Source organism: Diplotaxodon limnothrissa, linkage group LG13 (genome assembly GCF_057381915.1).
Source record: "Diplotaxodon limnothrissa isolate DT_005_m linkage group LG13, D_limnothrissa_male_GT1.1, whole genome shotgun sequence".
NCBI classification, from domain to species: Eukaryota; Metazoa; Chordata; class Actinopteri; order Cichliformes; family Cichlidae; genus Diplotaxodon; species Diplotaxodon limnothrissa.
Genome location: NC_140608.1, coordinates 11,066,260 through 11,086,034, shown reverse-complemented (window position 1 = coordinate 11,086,034; position 19,775 = coordinate 11,066,260). Strand labels below are relative to the sequence as shown.

The window sequence follows — 19,775 nt, the reverse complement described above, 5'->3', positions numbered from 1 at the left end:
GCACAGCACTGTGCAAACAACAAACATAACAATGCAGCAGCTGTAGCTTAACTTTCTCCTTGTGGCATGAATGAACTTCATCTTGGCTTAGATGATAATCTCTGCTATGCCTTTCCGCTCCTTGCCTAGCCAGATAGACACTATACATCAAGTACAGTTTACCATAAAGAGTCATGATAAGAGCAAAATGAAAGATGTTAGTGTTATTATTTAGATAGCTGCTAAAGTGCAGCGCTGACACTCTAGATGATGCTGTTAACAGTGTCCCATAGATCTGACAGCATTGTTTCATTTGTGTTGGCTGGGGAGAGGAGGGAGGGCTCTATCGCACATGATCAGTGAACCCCTCAGACCCAGCCGCTCAAGTGTAGTTCAATACTTTAGCTGCTGTGAGGAAAATTAAAAACCCCCAGACTAGCAGAATTAATCATTTTAATCTTTGTCTTAATAACCATCAAGATCATCATCATTATCACTATAATAATGACAGTTATCAATGTATATCTTCACTGTCACACATCATGGTTTCTTGTGCTTTCATTCAGAATAGAATGCTATTTTCTCCTCTCCAGCTTATGTATAAATAAACATGAGCACAGCAGCCAGCGAAGGAAGCTGTTCTGCATTTTTATGGTGGTTTTAGAAAACTGCGTTTGGCCTTTTGAACCACCGATCATCAGGTGTGGTGGATTCAAAGCAGTGTGTTCACTATAACCTTGGGGCAAGTACTTAGAAAAATAGACAGTGTTGATGGAGGTGTCAGTACTTGCCTGTCAGATTGTTAAATGAGGGTCTATAGTTTCACAGTTATGGGCTGCAGAGGCAGTAGAAAAGTAGCGGCCAGGTTCTGCTTGGACTGCTTGGCCACAGGAGCTTTAAATTAGAAATGTGAAGGACCATGGGGACAGCAGGGAATTGCAACGGGCATTAATCTAATAGTGCGTTCAGATGCATTCCTCTTTCCTTCCTTTTTGCAGTTCTGGCAGAACCTCTCCTGAGTGTGTCACTGGAATTGTTTTGTGCATGCTGTGTGTTTTTGTATGGCTGCACTTACTCATGTCTTGTGTGCCTGTGTGCAAACAAAGATAATTCAGTGCTCTGCATGGGAATGCATCCACACTTTGTGTTTGGAATGCCAGAGTGCCAAATTATACCATGTGAACGAGCAGGAGGGTCTCGGTGTCTGCTGCAGTCATTAGAAGGGGAACATGAATCTTTGCCTGTCCGTGTGCTTTGGGAGCAAGAGACTGGCTACAGAGAGAAAGACAGAGTGGGAGCATTTAAGCTCACACCTGCTCTTCATCCCAGACTCATTCTTTTTGATCATTGCCAACATTCTTTTTTCCTAATTTTTCTGAAATGAATGCAAATAATGAAATGCAGACATACATCATGTTGTTAAGTGATATATCCAACATATTTCCCTAAATTAATGACCTGACACAAAAAGAAAGTAAAGGAATAATTACAATCAAAGTGTCCTCCTTTATAAAAGTAATACAAGTTTTTTCTCTGACCCCTCTCCACAGGATTGGCCTTCTACTTCTGGACAAGCCTCTGGACAGAGAGACAACTGACCAGTACCGTCTGATTGTCACAGCCTCAGATGGTCACCCTGGAGGGGTAACGGACATCTAAACTATCTAAACTGATGACCTGATTCCTCAGGGTTGATGGTCTTCAAACCTTTTGAAAACATTAATCACAAGCAAAATATTCTCAAACAAGCTTATTAATTTGTGCATTTGGCTTCATGACTCCACATGCTACTTATTCTGGTAAAATCCACTTGTGTGTTTGAGCTCTGAGAGTATCATGCTGTGATTTTTGTGACAGACTGTCATTTTAGCCCATGCAGTGAAGTTAGAATTGTTTGAATTTGGCTTCTCGGCTTGAGCTTTTCACTTATTTTTTTTTACAGTGAATTTCATTAATAACTTCTCTGGTAGCAGTTGTCTGTGTGATTATTTTTCCCCACTTGTGTTCATCTGAAATCGATTCCAGGTCTGTCTATTACTCATTCCCCTTCATTCAAATTAGAGTGAGTGTCACCGGCCAAAAAAACACTCTCACTAATATTTTGTTGGTCTGCCTTTAGCTTAACTTACAGCACAAATTTCCATTGGCATTGTTTGTGTACACGTATGCAGTGTCACAACATATAGTTCTGTCCAGAACTTTGTTGTGCCAATTTGTTTGTATTGATGCTGGGAGAGTTGCTGAGTAAAGTCTTCTCTAGCATATAACAAGGATTCTCAGTGGGATTAAGTTCTGGACTCTGTGATAGCCAATCCATGTGCGAAGATAGCCACTCATTTACAGTTTGAGCCTGATGATTCCTGACATCATCAAGAAAAAATCCATTGATGGAAAAAACCTGCTCATGGTGGAATGTTCAGGTAGTCAGCTGACCTCATTTTCTGGGCACATAATGTTGTTAAACCTAAACCTGACCAGCTGAAGCAACCCCAGATCAGAACACCATCCCACAGGCTTGTATAGTAGACACTAAGCATGATGGGTGCAATACTTTATCCACCTGTCATCCTATCCTGATGCACCCATCACTCTAAAACAGGATAAATCTAGACTCATCAGACAACCTGACTTTTTCCATTGCTACAGAGTCCAATCTTTATGCTCCCTAGAAAATTGAAGGCTTTTTTCCCTGATTACCCTTTTTGATAAGTGCTTCTCTTAAGGCTACACTGCTGTTCAGTCTGAACCTGTTGAGTTCTCATCATATTGTGTGTGGAAATGCTCTTTTATATATATTTGTGAGTTCTTCTTTTTCCCCCAAACACATTTCTTCCTTGAATGATGATGGTTCATCATAATCCTTCTAGCAATATCAGCAGTGTTTTTAGTTATTTCCTTTCCTTGAAGCAGGCCGATAGTTTGACCCTCATGAAATAGAGTGACATCTTTTCCGTGATCAGAGAACACAGATCAGTTGTTTAAGAAATGAAAAGCTATTCAGTGCATCAACTGGGGTTACAGTAAGTAACCTGTTGCCAGCCACTGTAGTAATTAATGACTCATATACCTATTTGCTTGGTTAAATTGAAGCAAATAGGTAAGACTTTGTTGGCCAGGCAGTACATTTTTGGCCAAAAAGTGTTTTAAAAAGCCTGAAATAATTCACCTGGAATAAAATGATAGTTTTTAACTGACAAATGGCAAATACCAAATGCTAAGACAGAAGTACCTTAACCAGCATATTGTTATTGCCTGTTACTAATATGCAGCTTACACAATGCCATTTCGAGCATAGCTCTTTGTAGAGCAAATGGATCAAATCAATTTTACCTACAGCTACTTTTACCTTTTAGATTGCTCTGCATATATTGTACAGTTACTGTATTTGTGTTAAATACGTGAGTTGTGTGGTAATAAAAGCATCATGACTTATGTAATACTCAGTCTGTTAATATAGAATGACAGAAAAGCACAAAAAAAAAAATCTTGGACAGATGGATATTTAAATGAGTACTGCCACATAACTGTGAAACTGACATACTTTGAGCTTCTAAAATGCATCCAAACGCTTGGAATTGCTACATGTCCCGTTATGCAAAGTTTTAATTATAACCACCCCCATATAGTAAACTTCCTAATTTCCACATGTCCAAACCATAGCTCAGATAACATCAATGATCTCACCATTGTATAGTTTTCTCAGCATTGAGTGCATCTTTTAAAAAGTGTCTTCCATTTAGAGGTATCACAGGTAGTTGAGTCCTTATATTCACAGAGCTGTTTTTTGTCATTTTGGCTGGAAAAACTTCAGGCATTATGACAAAAATTGAATGCTGGCTTCTGTGTCTTCCACGAAGAGCAGATAATCACATAAACTGTCTTAATTTAATTACACTTCAGCTCACTTGGCACTTTTTTTTCTTTTTTGCAGCTGTATCTGTTCCAGGCAGAGGTGAAATGTGGTTTCCTTTTTAAGATGCTGTGTCTGATAGTCCGTGAACATTAGCTGATGAGCTGTCAATAGGGTGATGTTGATTTCCACCCCCTCTCACCTGCACACTCATGACAACTGAGATCTACAGCTAATTTGTATCTGCTGGCAAATATAATGTGTTGGTGTTGTGGAGTAATACATGACAAAGAATTTGTAGTATTTCCCAGTAATTGTGAGAGCAGTGCAAAGGGAGAACATCATGCAGCAGTTAGAGAGGGAGGGGCAGATGGACAGTGGTGGGGTCAGAGAGGAAAGAGCAAATAAATAAAGAGCATGTAAGATGAGGTTTCACCTCTCAGAATGAGGTAAACACAAGCTGATGCTCTTTGTCCTACCTACTGATGGACAGTTTGTACAAGCCAACACCCTTCACCTATAAATTGTGTGTGTTTATGTGTGTGGGGGAAAACACAGTAAATTGTTGGCTGACTTGTGTGGGCTAAATGTCACAACTTGGAAGAAATGTTGTCACAACAGGAAGAAAAGTTGATTGAGGAAGACGGGGTAAAGGTTTGTAGGAGAATAGAGGCGAGGAAGTCATTCAGTGCAAGAGAGTGCTGCCTAGACAGCTAGATACAGGAAAGGATCAAAATAAGCACAGGAGGAGGGGGACAGAAAAGAGATGGAGAGCGATAGAGAAAAGGATGGGGACACCAGGGATTTGGATGTGTAATTAGTCCAGAACTTTGGTATCCATGGAAACCTGCCACAAGGAGCTAGCAAGCCAACTTCCCCCTGGTGCTACTTCCCTTTGAGTGCAGTCAAATCTGGACACACACATGCACGCATGCATTTTCCTTCACGGTATTAACTCTTTCTTGTACTCGTGGATGAAAAAAATTGTGCCCATCTTTGTGGTAAATTTAAAAGTGATCTCGACTGGACAGGCTTAGATCAAACACTGCCAGACAGACATGTGTCCCAAAAAATGGTATGCTGGGAAGGGAAAAAAAAGGAAAGAGTACATGACTCCTAACAAGCTTATCATATCAGTCCCTGCAACATGGCTTTTGGCTTGGATGGTCATTTAAAAAAACAAAAAAAGGAACATCACCCACCTCTGGATCTTTTAGACTGTGAGGACATAACACAAGGCATCACAGAGCTCCATCTATAATAGCTGCTCATTAATCATACTCGTGTCCATGGTGGTAGGGGGTTTTGGCTTTGATAAGGACACCCACGCCAGGATGAAGACACTAATTGGCTTCAGGTCTTTTGCGAAATGAAAACTACGCACAGCCTATCACAACACTGCCTCCTTTAACTTCCTACTTTCAGTAGTGATATAGCAACAGAGGCAGGTTTTCGTGATAAGTTGCAGTGTGAAATTCCATGAAAAGGCCGATTATGTATGTCTCAGAAGGTAGTACAAAGAAACAACAATGGTGGAGGTTTTCCCAAAGGACGGTGAGATGAAGGTGACATTAAGTAGGTCATTTTCTTTGTGAAATGTGCCGCTGAATGTCTCATCTGTCGGGGCAGCTCCAAACAGCTGTCTCCCAGGAAGTTTTTCTTTTGCAAGGCCCAACTCCTCCCACAGCCTTCCTATCCTTCTTCCCCCCAAAGGAGACCATTTACACCATTATTTGCATACATGCTCCTCCCAGGGCACTGAGAGATTATAGATTGTGCATATCCAGCCAATTTTCTATGTTGATTTATAGAAGTGCTAAAGGTGTGTGTGCTGTGTCATTGTTTGAAGGTTAACAGCAGCACAGTGGCCCACACTGGCCTTGTAAATGAGTGAGGAAGAATGATGTGATGGATCTAGTTTCATGCTTTTAGCCCCCAACCTTGTACAATTTTCTCTTAATAACTACTAACAGGGCATCTTTCCCAAGAAGGAATGAAGAAGTTCTCTATGTGTTGTATACAGACAAGTTGCTTATGTACATTTGTACACAATGGTGTACTGAGTTTAATTATGGTCCCTCATCACTTACAGTATGGAAAGCTGGCATGTATGGCTGCCTTTACGTTACTGAATATTACTGAGAATCCCGTTATCAGTATGCACATGCAGTATGCACCCAAAGTGTTTAAAGGCATTTATATAATAGATTTTTTTTTTTAATTCCAACACGTTTACTTGGTGCATGTGAGTTTCTTTGTCACAGCTACAAAGCATTATAATAGTTTGACCAAAAGTTGATATTTTGAAACACTTTAGCATTTACAGTAGTTGTTCCAAATGATTGTGCTTTTTATGCAGAATCATTTTTTATGGTTGGCTTTTAACATTTTCCCTACACTAGGAATAATTTTCGAGTGAATTAGTGTTTTTGCTGGACTTGGTTGAAAGTCATTTTATTTTAGCTGCTTCTGAAACATACAGTACTGTGCAAAAGTCTTGAGCCACCTCTCATTTCTTGACATTTGGCTTCCAAGGACCAGGCTTTCTTGTATTTTTTTTTTTTTTTAAATGGTAAATTAATTTTCCAGGCTTTCTAAAGGTCATTCAAACTTTTTCTTACCTGGGGCCCGTTCTTCGTACATCGCTTACTACATCCAAGATCAAATGACACATCCAAGATCAAATCATCGCGCTAACTCTGAGCTCGCTATTCCGGTTCCCCGAACACACCTGTTGTTGACGATTAGTATAGCTGGATGAAGTAATGTGAGATCACTGGGTGGCCCAACAGGGGCTACGCATCGATAGTAGAAACATTGATCGGCAACCCGCTGATTGGTCGGCGAAAATGTCGAAGGAGCGCGCTCGGTATTCTTCGGCAGCAGAGCAAGAACTCTTGAGTGAGGGATTTTAGGAGTTTCAGAGTCTAATTAAAACGCAAGGGAACACTGCAAAGGCTGCAAAAGCAAGGAGAGAGGGCTGGCAGAAAGTTGCTGACAAATTAAACTCGTAAGTAATTTAATAATAACAATAATAATGGAGTGGATCTATATAGCGCTCTTCAAGGCACCCAAAGCGTTTTACAATGCCACTATTCAGTCACTCTCACATTCACACACTGGTAGCTGTCACAGCTGCCCTGGGACAGAAGCCAGGCTGCCATATCGCGCCATCGGCCCCTCTGGCCAACACCAGTAGGCGGTAGGGTAGATTTATCATATCACACCATATTATCCAATATTATATTACATTATATTATATTACATTATGTTATATTATATCCCCTTTCACATTAGAGCCACAACAGGACCCACTAGAACATGGGAACAAGTAAAAGTGAAATATAAGAATATTCTACAGAATGGTAATATTGATCACTTATATTGCTTTTCGTCTCTTGGACAGAGACCCTGAAATAATCTGTTTGTTTGTTCATAACAGCAACCAAGAAAAGGGCAGAGCAAAAAAAAAGACAGGTGGTGGTCCTGCACCCCCTCGTCAACAAGTTGGTTAAGTAAATAATACCCTCACGGGAAAATCGATATCTCTCTATGAGCACACTGTCGCGCTGAGCTAAAGGATCCTGTCTGTCCCGCAATATATGCTGGATTCTGAGGACTCTCCTTATCAATCTTGCACCTTCCGCAATGGGTGGCTCGCGTATACGGACAGGACATGGCTGCAACAGGCTTCCCAAATCCACCTTCGCTTTTATAGCCGTGGTCTCCCATCTTGATTACACGAAGTAAATTGCAATTACTACTCTGAAATCTGAATTACATCTGTAATAATCACATACATGTAATAGAATGTTAATAGTACATTTCCCTTTTTTAGGAAATGACCTGTATGTATCTGTGTGACATCAATAAAAGGATCAGGTGCTGCATTATCTTTAGTTACATTGATGTTATTTATTTATGGTACAACAGTGGTAAAATATCGCTGTTGCTTTCGTATACATGAAGCGGAAATACCTGAGTGGCCGCGATCTAATCCTGTTTACATGAAGTAAACCTGCTCCCGAGCAGGTTTACGCTTACGGCTCTGTTGCTATGACAGCAAGTCCCGGATGGGCTTCGAAGAACCGAACGATCCAAGATCACGCAAAATCGTCAACAATCAAATCCGGCTAACTTACTTAGCGAGGTACGAAGAACGGGCCCCAGGTCATTTTCAGAGGAATGTTTGTCTTTTTGTTTTGTTTTTTTGGGCAACTTCCCACTGACCTATGACTCTTTCAAGCATAAAACTGAGAATTTTAAATGGTGTCTTTAGGCTCTTTGTTCACATCGTTTTTAGCTGAAATTTTTAGTCAGAAATTGTCTGGGTAGCAAGGAGCCATCCTTCAGGAAGGGGAATAAAGAAGAAAAGGCTGAGGTAATAAGAGCTGGACTGAAAATCAATGATAAGAGTTCCTATGGAGTAATTCATCCAAATTTGAAATCTTTGGGTAAAATCAGTATTTAGTTAGCCAACATTTAAAGAAGAGCTTTGAATGTCCTTTAAGAAGCTTGGAGAACTATTCCTGGATACTGTTTTTGTTTTGTTTTTTTTAAAGTGACAAGACAGCTTGGTTAAGGGATTTCAGGCTATGCTGAAAAATAAAGGTGGCTGATTCCAAACACATACATAAATAATTATAAGCTTGTTAGAATTGTACAAAGTATTTAATTTTTATCTAAATGAGAGCTCATGGATTCACTCATAAATGCTAAATGGTTCCATTTATCTCCAACAAAATGTATTTTGAAAGTATTTCCAACTATAATTATTATTTTTAATTGTCAGGTCTCCAAAAAAGTTGTCTGATTATAATCCTAATCCTTTTTAAAATGTCTACTTGAGCATGACACAGCTTTTAACAGTCACCCTATGAATTATTCATGTCAAAGTGTATTTACTCAAATTACATTATATCACATTTGATGCCTTTTTAGTTGTGCTTGTCATCTTTGTTTATGAAAAGGGAACACTCACTGTGAAGTGAATAACATTAGTTTTATTGTGCTCTCTGTTTGACTGTTTTTCCTTTAGACAACCACAACTACTGTGAACATAGTTGTTACTGATGTCAATGATAATGACCCGAAGTTTGACCTCACCATACCTTCAAATTTTTCTGTGCGAGAAGAAGAGGCCAACTTGTTTGTAGGACGAGTAAGGGTAAGTGTAATGTCCCTCTGTTCTTGCCTTGTAAATCTGATGTGTTCTGTTCATTGTTGCATGTCCTCATATTTTAAAGGAACACTGATACAAGACACTGGTTAACACGTCTGCTTGACAGATGAAAGATTCCGAGGTTTTCTCAGTCACTGCCTTCTACATGTTTTGTTTTTTGACTAAATTTGAACTAGATGGACAATTTCTAAACAGTTTCTAAACAATGGCCTCATATGGATAGAAAAAGGTTTACAGATTTACCCAGCAACCACTTTAGAAAATCTCCACGTACATAAAATTTGTTATATCAGTTTTTTTGTAATTGCTCATACAAAAAAAGAATCTTGCCTCCAAAGGTAAATAGGCATAACCAGATCAGTGACATTTGTCATTTGTCAGGATATTCACATTTCATATCAAGCAACCCTTCACATTTTTAGTGCGTGTGGAAATGGGCTGCTGCTAAATGTTTGGAGTTTATGACGTGTGAAATGCGACAAAAGGACATATGAACGAAGTTTGGTGTCTGGATGCAGTAGAGCTCCCTTCAGTCTTACTCCCAAGTATTTCCTCACAAATGCAGCCAGCAGCTAGATTAAAGCTTAGTCCACCACACTGACTCTTCCTCAGCTGGCTGCATGCCAGTTTGAGTTGAGGCTGCGCCTTTGTGACTGAAAAGAAAAGTACATTAAAGTACTTAGCGCTACAAAATCCTGCTCTCCATGCGCATGCACGCAGAGACACCACAGATTTCCCTTGTACTAGCCCATAGCAACTGATCGAGAGCGTATTGGGGCATTTTGTTGAGTGCAACACTGTTAAAGCTGCAGAAATTGCAGGGAAAAAAAGAATAGTCATTCTTATATAATGTGATGTTTTTAATGTTAGTCATTTTGGTGATATTTGGTCACATTTCTCATATGTTACACTCCATCAGGCAAAATCCTGAAAAGTCAGTAAGATTCATCATTAAAGGAGACCTGCTGTTCTTTTATACGTACTTACTCACAATAGTGTAGTATCTTATATTACAAAGTCCTGAAAATCTATTTTTTAACAACTGGCAACCAATTACAAGAAGCCTGAATAAAAGGAAAGAGGAAGTGACTTAAAATGGTCCATATAGTTGACAAATTGAGGGGCTCCATCAAGGTCTTGTATGAAAAACAAATAAATAAAAAATCTTTTTGCTATAGCAGTCCAAAAATAAAAACATAGACTTGGAATTTAGGTGAAATTTTTAAACAAGTGTATGCTAAAATACAATTCTTAAATCATTTTTCAACATTCTTCGAAATCCAATACCACTTTTAAATTCTGCAGGCTTGCACTGCTAGATGATATAGAACAGATGATATAGTGCTGCTCCAGTTTGTTAATGGCAAACTACATAAATACATTTCTGGATTGACAACTGATAGTTCTCTGATTGAGAAATGTCTGCTTAAGGATTAAAGCTTCCAGATATTTATAATTTAGTCCTAAGATAGTTGTCTAAATATTGGCTAAAATGTTAGTCCTAAAGTATTATTTCTATGTCCACCTTAAGCCTGTGTGTAGGAAATCCCTTTGCTTTTTCTCGTTTATCTCCTTGGTTTAATCCCGTCACGGAGGAGTGACATTTTACTTATTTTCTGTGGAAGGAGCATATATTTGCATTTTTGGAGATCTTGCTCACTGAACATTATTTGAGTGAACATGCCCTTCAGGATGAGGGGCCTAAATAAACTCTGTCTGTAACGCAGATAGCGCAATTGTTAATTTTCTTCTCTTTTTTGTATTACATTAGGAGTCGTGTCTAAAGTAGTATTTGTTATTGCAGGAAAAGTGCAAATGCGTATATAATGATAACTGTGGGCTTTTAGCTTAAAATATAAATCACCACATTTCAGCAAAATGACATGTGCCATTTGCATTCCAGTTGACAAGAGGTGCAATAATAGATACCTTCATCACATTTGATATTAACCTTTTTAGCCACTTGGAATCATCAGTAATGTACAGCAGCAAGCATGAATACATTAGATAGAAATATGCAGGAGAACATTGTTTAACTGTGTGAGGTCAAAAGAAATTGAACAAAAATAATAGGTGGCTTGGTGTTTAATAATAGAGTTTATCTTAGATGAAAATGAATTTAGCTTCTGGCAGTTCGATACCTCTGCTGCATTGAGTTCATACACTGCGATGACACATGACATCTTGGCAAAGAAAATGGAAAAGAAGGGCAAAACAAATCTTACCATCCAGGGCATTGTCACTTAACATACATCGCTTAAACATTTCTCTATGTTTCATCATCTATCCTGACACACCAACCAATGTTTAGTAACTTGCAGCTTTCTTTCAGAAAACCTAGAAAACATCTTGTGATGTGGAGATTTTGTAGAAGCCTTGTACTGTGTGCATGTCTATAACTGTCTTGCGGAACAAATGCTCTCCTATCAAATCAGTAACCCACAGCTTACTGTCACATAATGTGCTAAGTGATAGAGGAGGGAAGGGTGGGATGCTGACTGCTGGCATAAGGCTTATTTGTTTCAACTGAAGTATTTCACATTCAAATCTGATTTCCACCAATAAAATTGGTTCGGTTTTCCTGTACTACTTTGAATTCACCTGTAGGAAGAAAGTTACAATCCAGCCAGCCACAAAGCTTTAGGCAATTGCCAACAGTGGAGATGATTGCAGTGGAAATGCATAATGCTGTTAAGTAGCTTATTGCTAGCCTTAAAGCATTTTGGATTATCGTTAGAGTAATTGGAGCTGGTTCCCACCTGTTCTTATTTTGTACACACTCATATAGACTGCAGATGATTTACCAGGTTATCACAACTGACAGCTTTGCCGGTTATGCTAATAGAGCCGTTTGTTCTGTGACTTACAAATCCTAACCATATAAGCCCATTCTATTTGCTCTTAGCAGGGAGTCATAATCTGAGCACGCAAATGACTGGAGGACAGATAGATTAGCGCTTGTGTCGCACACATCATGGAGGCATCATGAGAAATTGTTGCTAATTGGACAAGCTTTTGAAGATAGTTTATTTTTTACCACACAGATTCCTTGATAAAGTGAGTCTGATTGTTCGAGACATCTGAAAGAGATGCTACGCAGCTCTTTACTCTCCTCAAAAACACCCCTTAAGATTTTGTTGAGATGAAGACATCAGTGCTTGAATTTATTTTTAAAAATACTGTAGAGGACAGAGAACAGAAAAAAATAAGTGCAATAGAAGGGGGCAATTCAGAATGAATTTTAGGTTTCAACATTAATGATCCAGAACAAAAACAAAAAATAAATAAATCTACTAGACCCACACCAGCAGAGCACAAAGTAGACTCATTTCCCTTGTACTATATTAGAGGTCTGCGTGGGTCTGTTCTTTAAAACCCACCTACTCAAGCTGTTTTTGTGCTGAAGCCACCTGTACCTGCAGGATCATCTATTGCTCTCAGAGTCACTATATAGAGCCTGCCCACGAGCTCACAATTTAAAACTCGCAAGTTAGATTACTAAGAAATGCTGTCCAAATGTGTCCCCACAGAAACTGCTTCAGTGTGAAGAAAACTCATCATCTGGATCATATAATGTAATGCTGAGGTTGGAGTGGGTCTTGAAAACAGATACATAGCCATTAATATCCCAAATGCTAATTTAATGTAATGTTTTGTCATCTGTAACTTTAAATATACATATGCAACTCTGCAGTTCCCTGAAAAAAGCTGTTTCCTCCCTCAATTTCCACAGACTGTAAATATTTCAGATACTTTACTTAGTTGGGTTTTTGTTCTTGTTTTTTAAATATAGCCGCTGCTTTTATAGACACGGGCATATGTAATGACCCATGATTGGCTCTGTGGTATTTATTTGAACCCTGCATGATCATAATGGCATCACAGTAGCATTCCTTTGGGTCTTTAGTTCTCTGATAATTATTGTAATAATAATAAATTTTTTTTTTTTAAAAGGAAAACCTCTGCATCTCAGTTATATAATCAGCTCTTCACATGATGTATTTGATGAATATTTCTCTCTTGGAGTATTGATATATGTAAATGGTTTCTCGTTGTTTCCCACAGGTTTTTCTAAAGCAGCTTCAGGAATGAAAAGAAGTGTATTGATTGCATTTCATTGATGGCTCATTTAGCATAATATTAACTGCTTCCACCATTAAAATGTGGTAACTCGCTTTGGGTTTTGCGGCGTTTAATGTTAATTGTTTGAAATCAGCAAGAACAAAGGCTGCAAGTGTCAGAGATCAAATAACCCATGCGAGGTCAAAGAAAAGACTTCAATTTATGTGGGCGAGCCGCCTAGATATTATGATTCTCTGCATTTCTGCACTGAATAAACAAAGATAAGCATTAATCTTCCCATAACTGAGCCCTCTGATCATTTTATTTTTTTCCCAGGCCACAGATCCAGATGCAGGCGCTAATGGCCAGGTGCGCTACCGGATCGTGAATCATCCCGACTTGTTTACAATAAGCGCTAATGGAAGCATCTACACACGAGTGCCACTTGATCGGGAGTCAAGAAGTCAGTATGACTTGGTGGTTGAAGCCTCGGATGAGGCAGTAGACCCGCGACGGACCTCTTTCACTGTCTCAGTCCAGGTCACGGATATCGATGACAACAGCCCGGTGTTCTCCCAGCAGACTTATGTGGTGAATGTGCCTGAGAACAGCCCTGTGGGAACTGTAGTCCTGCAGCTAAGTGTAAGAACTTGATGTCCAAGCGATTTTCACTAAATGTCTCCTTTCCCCTGATGTATGGTACAGGTGTTTGTGTTAAAAAGGCTTTTGGAATCTTTTAACTTCAAGAGCTCGCAATTTAGCAGTTTAAAATGTCAAATGCTTCCAGACAGAGGCAATTATGCAGCCAGCAACATACATAATCTTTTATGCAGTGCGGTGACAGCTCTCTGCGCTTTTTTTTTTTTAGAATAAAACTGAAAACATCCTCAAATCGTTGGCTTCAGAAGAGAATTGTTTTTCGATCCTTCACAACCAATGTTAATAGAATGTTTATTGTTTGTTGTGAAAGAAATTGAGAAAAACGTTTTCTTTTTTTTTTTTTCAATTGGTGTAATCTGTCTTTGGCATCGCTTCAACCCTGTCAAACAGCAGTGCATTTGTTTGCGCCGAAGTGTAGTGTCGAAAAACCCGGTGCACGAGGAGCAAACGCGAGCAGAGGGGCGAGTAATTGCTGGGATATTGTGAGTGACATCTCCCAGACGGGGATAAAGCTTGAGGGGGAGGGGGAGAAGAAGGGCAGGTGGGGGCCGAGGTCGAAGGGTGTGAGTGACAGTGGCACTGTGACACCATTAATCTCCTAGACGACACATTAACTCTGAGCGCACCAGGGTGGTTGGCTAAATAGCACAGGTGAGATAGAACAGAACAGAGTCTGTCTTAGTTTTTTTTTTAATCTCACACAAAAAGAAAGAAAAAGTGACTAAGATAAACTATATTGTATCAGATAGCTATGTATGTGGGTTCCTCAGTGCATATGTCTGTCTTCCCCTGAGGATGCAACCTATCAACTTTGAAGGTGTTCATAAAGGAATTTTTGTTTTTCAGATTTTCAAGACATTGGCCCTTTAGCAATAATCTTAAATGTTGTATTTCCACAGTTAAACTTACTTTAGTGTGTGTGTGTGTGTGTGTTAGTGTTTTCGTGCAGATGAGCATGTTTAAGTGCAGACCACACTTGGCACTCTCAATTCTGTCAGCTCTGAGGGTGTTAGCAATGCTATGAGAGTAACAAGAGTTCATTTCACGGCAAATTTTGATTTAGTTTTAGTCATAATATATGGCATCTGAATTGTATTAGTTTTAGTTGACTAAATATCATAAGGTTATGCTAGAAATAATAAATATAAAGTGTAAAGTTTTTCCTTAACATTAAATGCAAAATGTGTCCTTATGTCAACTCTTCTCTTCCTCTCAGCGTTGGCATTTTGTTGCTTTTGTGAAAAACAGGAAGCACAGGAGAAACAAGGTCACAAACATTCATGGTCTTAATACTCAAAGATTTCCATTCGCCTCAGCTGCGCTTTGTGTTTACTCTTACTTAACAAATGTAATAACTCTTAAGTCTTCTTTTTGCTTATGAGTGAAATACTGCGTAAGTGGCTAATGAATCCCCCAAAAACATGTCCTGCATTATGCTGCATCTAATATATCTCCTATTGAAGCAGCCATCGCTCTACTTTGCAATTTGTGATTTAATGCAATGAGTTCTCCATAGTGATTTAATTTAATCAGTGTCTGATTAATGACTGATCCAAGTAGCTCCTACACTGTAAAAAAAAGGGGCATCACCATTCGTTGTCTATGGCCTATGCTTACCAGCTTATATGAAAGGTTCTGATTTTGAAATTATAATGTTAGGCTCGTCCTCTCTCCTCTTTCATCACCTTACTTTCTCCAGTGTTAATGCTTTCCTTTCCTCCTTCTCCTCCTAGGCGGTAGACTTAGATCTCTTCTCCAATGTCACTTATCGGATCAAGACTGAATCAGCCAGGCAGCTGTTTTCCCTGAACCCTGTAACAGGGGTGTTAGCTGTACTGCAGACCCTGGACTTCGAGTCCCTGGCTTCTTACACATTCCAGGTAGAAGCTGTAAACCAAGGAGGGGTCATGCCTCCTGGGCAAGCTACTGTCACAGTCCACATCATGGTAGGAGCCTCCAGATAACTTGTCTACTAAACCCTCCTGTGTGTTATTCTCCTTTCATCTTCCCGCACTGTCCCTCCGGATGTGCAGCACTGGCAGTGAATATGTAGTGAATTGTTAGCATAGTTTTACATTAGTAATAGCTTGCATAAGCCACAATTCAAAAGGGGATTGGAGAATAGAGACACATTACAGTATTGTACCTGCACTGCTTTGTGATGTTAAATTCAATTTAATGCCATTTATTGCAAACGCGACTGTATTCCCTTTGTAAACCACGTTTTGGCCTCCTGACCTGCTCGTCCTCTCAGCATCACCGGAAGGGGAAAAAAAAGAATTGATGGATATGTGTTTCTGTCTGGCACACAGTGCTATCCCTGACTTGAATGACTCATTAACTTTGTGACAGCAATTATGTCAGGTTTTTCAGGAGCTTGTGTTCCCTTCCCAGCCTTTCAAGAGATTAACAGCTGAATCCCAACGAAAGGATTAGACACCTTGTATTGTGATACTGTTCATGTGTGTATGCGTGTGTTAATGGTCGTGCGTTTTAACTCTGAGGTATTCTTCAAAATGTGTTCACATTTATCTCTGTGTATGAATTCGGTCCACCCACAGTGACTGTCTCCAAGTCTGTAGAGTTAAGCTTTTGATATTCCACAGAATGAGAGCAAGTGCCTATCCAGCAGGCTCACCACATGGTCTGCCAACCTGTAGAGTGACTTTGTCCTCTGATAAGGAAAAGCTTTGTTGCATTCTTTTTGCTGTCACCCAGGAATGGTGTTTGATAGGATAAACATTGCACAGCTACTGATATCAAAGCAGCGACTGCTATTTCAAATGGCGGATATGAGTTAGAATGAGTCTAATGGATTCATACAGGCTTCCAGGGAACTAGGGATGGAGATAGAGTTGATTCCACTGATTTTACTTCCTTCCCCGTGTAACACACCCGGAGAGTTATTTGAAGTCATCTATGTTTGATTTTTTCCCTTGTATTGTTTTGTTATTGCCTCCTTTATCATATACTTTGCTGTGATGGATTAACTGCTTTCCTTGTGCTGCTGTTTTGAGTCTCCCAAAGTTTTTCCTTTTGTTTTTAACTTCATAAATGCACGTGTTTGTATGCGTGTGTGTGGCAAAAGTGTCGCATGTACTCTACACGTACATGTAGCACATACATATGTGCAGACACGGCTTCCTTGTGAACACTTGCAGCACAAGGATCAGACTTTGTTGTTCAAAGCAAGGGCTGTATCATAGATTTTCTGCTAGGAAACACTAAACCTGTGTATAGATCAAAGGGACACTGCCCTCCACCACTGAGCTTATAGAACACATACTGTTGCCCATGGCTCAGCCAAAACAGAGGAAAGTAAAGAGAAAATTCAGGAGAAGGAAACATCAGGCTCCAGTAGTTATAATAGAGTTAAGCTATTCCTGAGAGAAATGTGAATGGCTTACTGAGTTTTTCATTTTCACACAGCAAAGCAAGGTTTGCATAGTTGACAAGATTTTCTTTCTTTGCAGACTCAAACATAGTAGAGCTTTGCTGTGCATTGTTAACTAGGAGAAGGTGATTAAAGCTGTGCTGTTATGATGACACTCTCACGTGTTCTAGGGAGCAATTAATAACTGAATGCTGATAAAACAGTTTTCTTTTTTTAAAATTTCTAAATGTTGGAACACAGATACTAGCCTGAAAGCTCAGCATACACATACACATTTACATAATGATCTGATTAAATATTATTGTTATTAAACTAAATTTTGCCATCATCTGTTATTCTCATCATTTGCTAGTGACAGTAAATGTTTTGTACCTATCCACTGTTAGCAGGTCCTGTAATGTTATCTAATAAAGGTAGTGGCTATTTCATTAATTAGTTAGAGTTAGTTTCTTTTGCCTTCCAAACTGCTTTAATTCTTCAAGAGTTTTGAAAAAGTTTTGAAAACATTCTTCAGGGATGTTTAGTCCAGAATGACATGATGACATTTCACAGGCTGCACGTCTATAATGTGAATCTCCTGCTCGTGTACCTTTGAGACGTGATGATGGATCAAAGCATCGCATCTCAAAGGTGTGCTCTTGCTTTGAAATCTGGTGACTGAGGAGGTCATTTGTCTAGAGTGAACTAATTGTCATGTTAAAGAAACCAGTTTGAGATGATTTTAGCTTTGTTTATGCTGCTGGAAGCAGCCATCACTAGATAGGTACAGTGAGGTTTTGAGAACATATTCCCATCGCCACCAGTATAATGAATTGTTGACACAAGGCAAGACAAATCGAGCCTTGTGTTATCCAGGGAAAATTCTGACCCTATCATTCAAATCAAAACAAAGCAGCATTTTTTTCCCAATCTTCAATTGTCCAATTTCAGTGAGCGTGTGTGAATTGAAGCCTTGGTCTCCTGTTCTTAAACTATAAAAGCTCAGATCAGGTACCACCCCAGCATTAAAAGCCCACAATGCATCACAGATGCTTTTCTGCATACCTTAGTTGTAACAAGTGGTTATTTGAGTTTGAGCCTGTAGTCTGGCCACTTTGCTCTGAGCGTTCACATCAACCAAACCTTTTCACCCAAAGAACTGCTGCTCACTTGATATTTTCCTCTCTTTTGAACCTTCTCTATAAACCCTAGAGATGGTTATGCAGTTAGTGGCAGTAAGTGTTGTCTGATAGAACCAACTATGCCATAATCTTCCCACTTCTGATGCTCATTTTGGACTTAAACAGGTCATCTTGAACATGTCTATATGCCTAAATGTGGCTGCTGCCATGTGACTGGCTGGTTTTTGTGAAGTTTAAAGCAGTTGAATATGTGTTCCTAATGAAATGACTGAGTATAGCATAAACTGTGTTTGTTTATCTGTGAAGTGAACATACTTGGATGAGATTTTCGCTTCAGATCAAACATTCTGGCACAGAGAAAAACAAGAAAAAACCTAGCCATTGTATTAGTTTAATTGCTAATGAAACATTTAATTTTCAGACAGCTGCTGTGCTGTTTTCACATGCCTTTATGTTGCACGTGGATGTATTCTGTTCACTATTAGGAATAGCGTAATACACACTATTGGGCACTGTTGGGCGTTACTGTTCTTAAATGAAGGTATTAAGTTAAGTGACTGAGCTGAGAGGTCTGCATAGTGAGCAGATATTACTCTGTTATCAAATACATAATAATACTTTGCTAATGTTAGATGAGCCTCTCCTCTGTATTACTGGCTCTAGTAAGTAAGCAAGTTGAAAAGACTTACTCTTTAGTTTTCTTATGTATGAAATCCTGACTGAGTTAATCTGTGTTTCAGCACTTCTAAGGCAAAAGCAAAAGTGCCATGGACTTGGCTGTTTGTTTGCTAATGATATGTCTTCTGGCGTAGGAAAAAAACACCAAATGCATATGTTAACAAGGCTACAAACTAGAGTTTATTTGGGGGACTTACTTGCTCTGCCAGGGGGCATTCTGAATTACTGAAGTGTTAACTGAAGTCAAGTAGAGCAGCAACTGCAAAATCTATCATATTATTAATTCACCATGCAAACAGCATTAGAAAACATAGTGGTGATAGAATATTGCTGAATTCATTTGACCCTTTCTATTCCCTTCTGCCTTACTCTATTAATACATGAAGTAAAAATACGTTTTTTGTTTTTTTTTTACTTATACCTGATGTGCTTTAACATATGAACTGCAATGTTTAGGTAAACAATGGCACTAAGATATTAACTGATCTGTGTTTCATTTCAGGACATGAATAATTTCGCCCCCATTTTTAAGCAAGACCTGTATAAAGGCATGGTGGCACCCAATGCAGAGAAAGGAACAGTCATTACCACAGTTTATGCTGAGGACCAAGACCCACCAGTGAGTACTGTTTGAAAAATGCTGTGCACATGTTATGATTAAGATATGCAACAGTGGAGAAAGAGATGAAAGGGGGGTGGGGGGCTTTGATTGATGATTTCAGACCTACATGTGTCTGTCAGAATGTCATTTCACATGATGCATTTAAAAGATGTTTTCAGGACCTCAGTGCTCTTATTAGAATTGCAGTGCTGTGTGAAAGTTTATTCCAAACCAACTCTAACTGCAAG

At 39.2% G+C, this 19,775-nt stretch overlaps 1 protein-coding gene across 2 annotated transcripts in view; it reads left to right on the top strand.

The window, feature by feature from the left end:
• Positions 1–19,775, top strand: part of LOC146619882 (protocadherin-15-like) — a 222,817-nt gene that overhangs the window by 143,379 nt on the left and 59,663 nt on the right. For both annotated transcript variants that reach the window (XM_085369792.1, XM_085369793.1), the window contains exons 17-21: positions 1,530–1,623; positions 8,868–8,996; positions 13,410–13,715; positions 15,467–15,679; positions 19,429–19,545. In XM_085369792.1, coding sequence (XP_085225918.1) covers positions 1,530–1,623; positions 8,868–8,996; positions 13,410–13,715; positions 15,467–15,679; positions 19,429–19,545 — 859 coding nt within the window. The remainder of the gene's footprint in view (positions 1–1,529; positions 1,624–8,867; positions 8,997–13,409; positions 13,716–15,466; positions 15,680–19,428; positions 19,546–19,775) is intronic.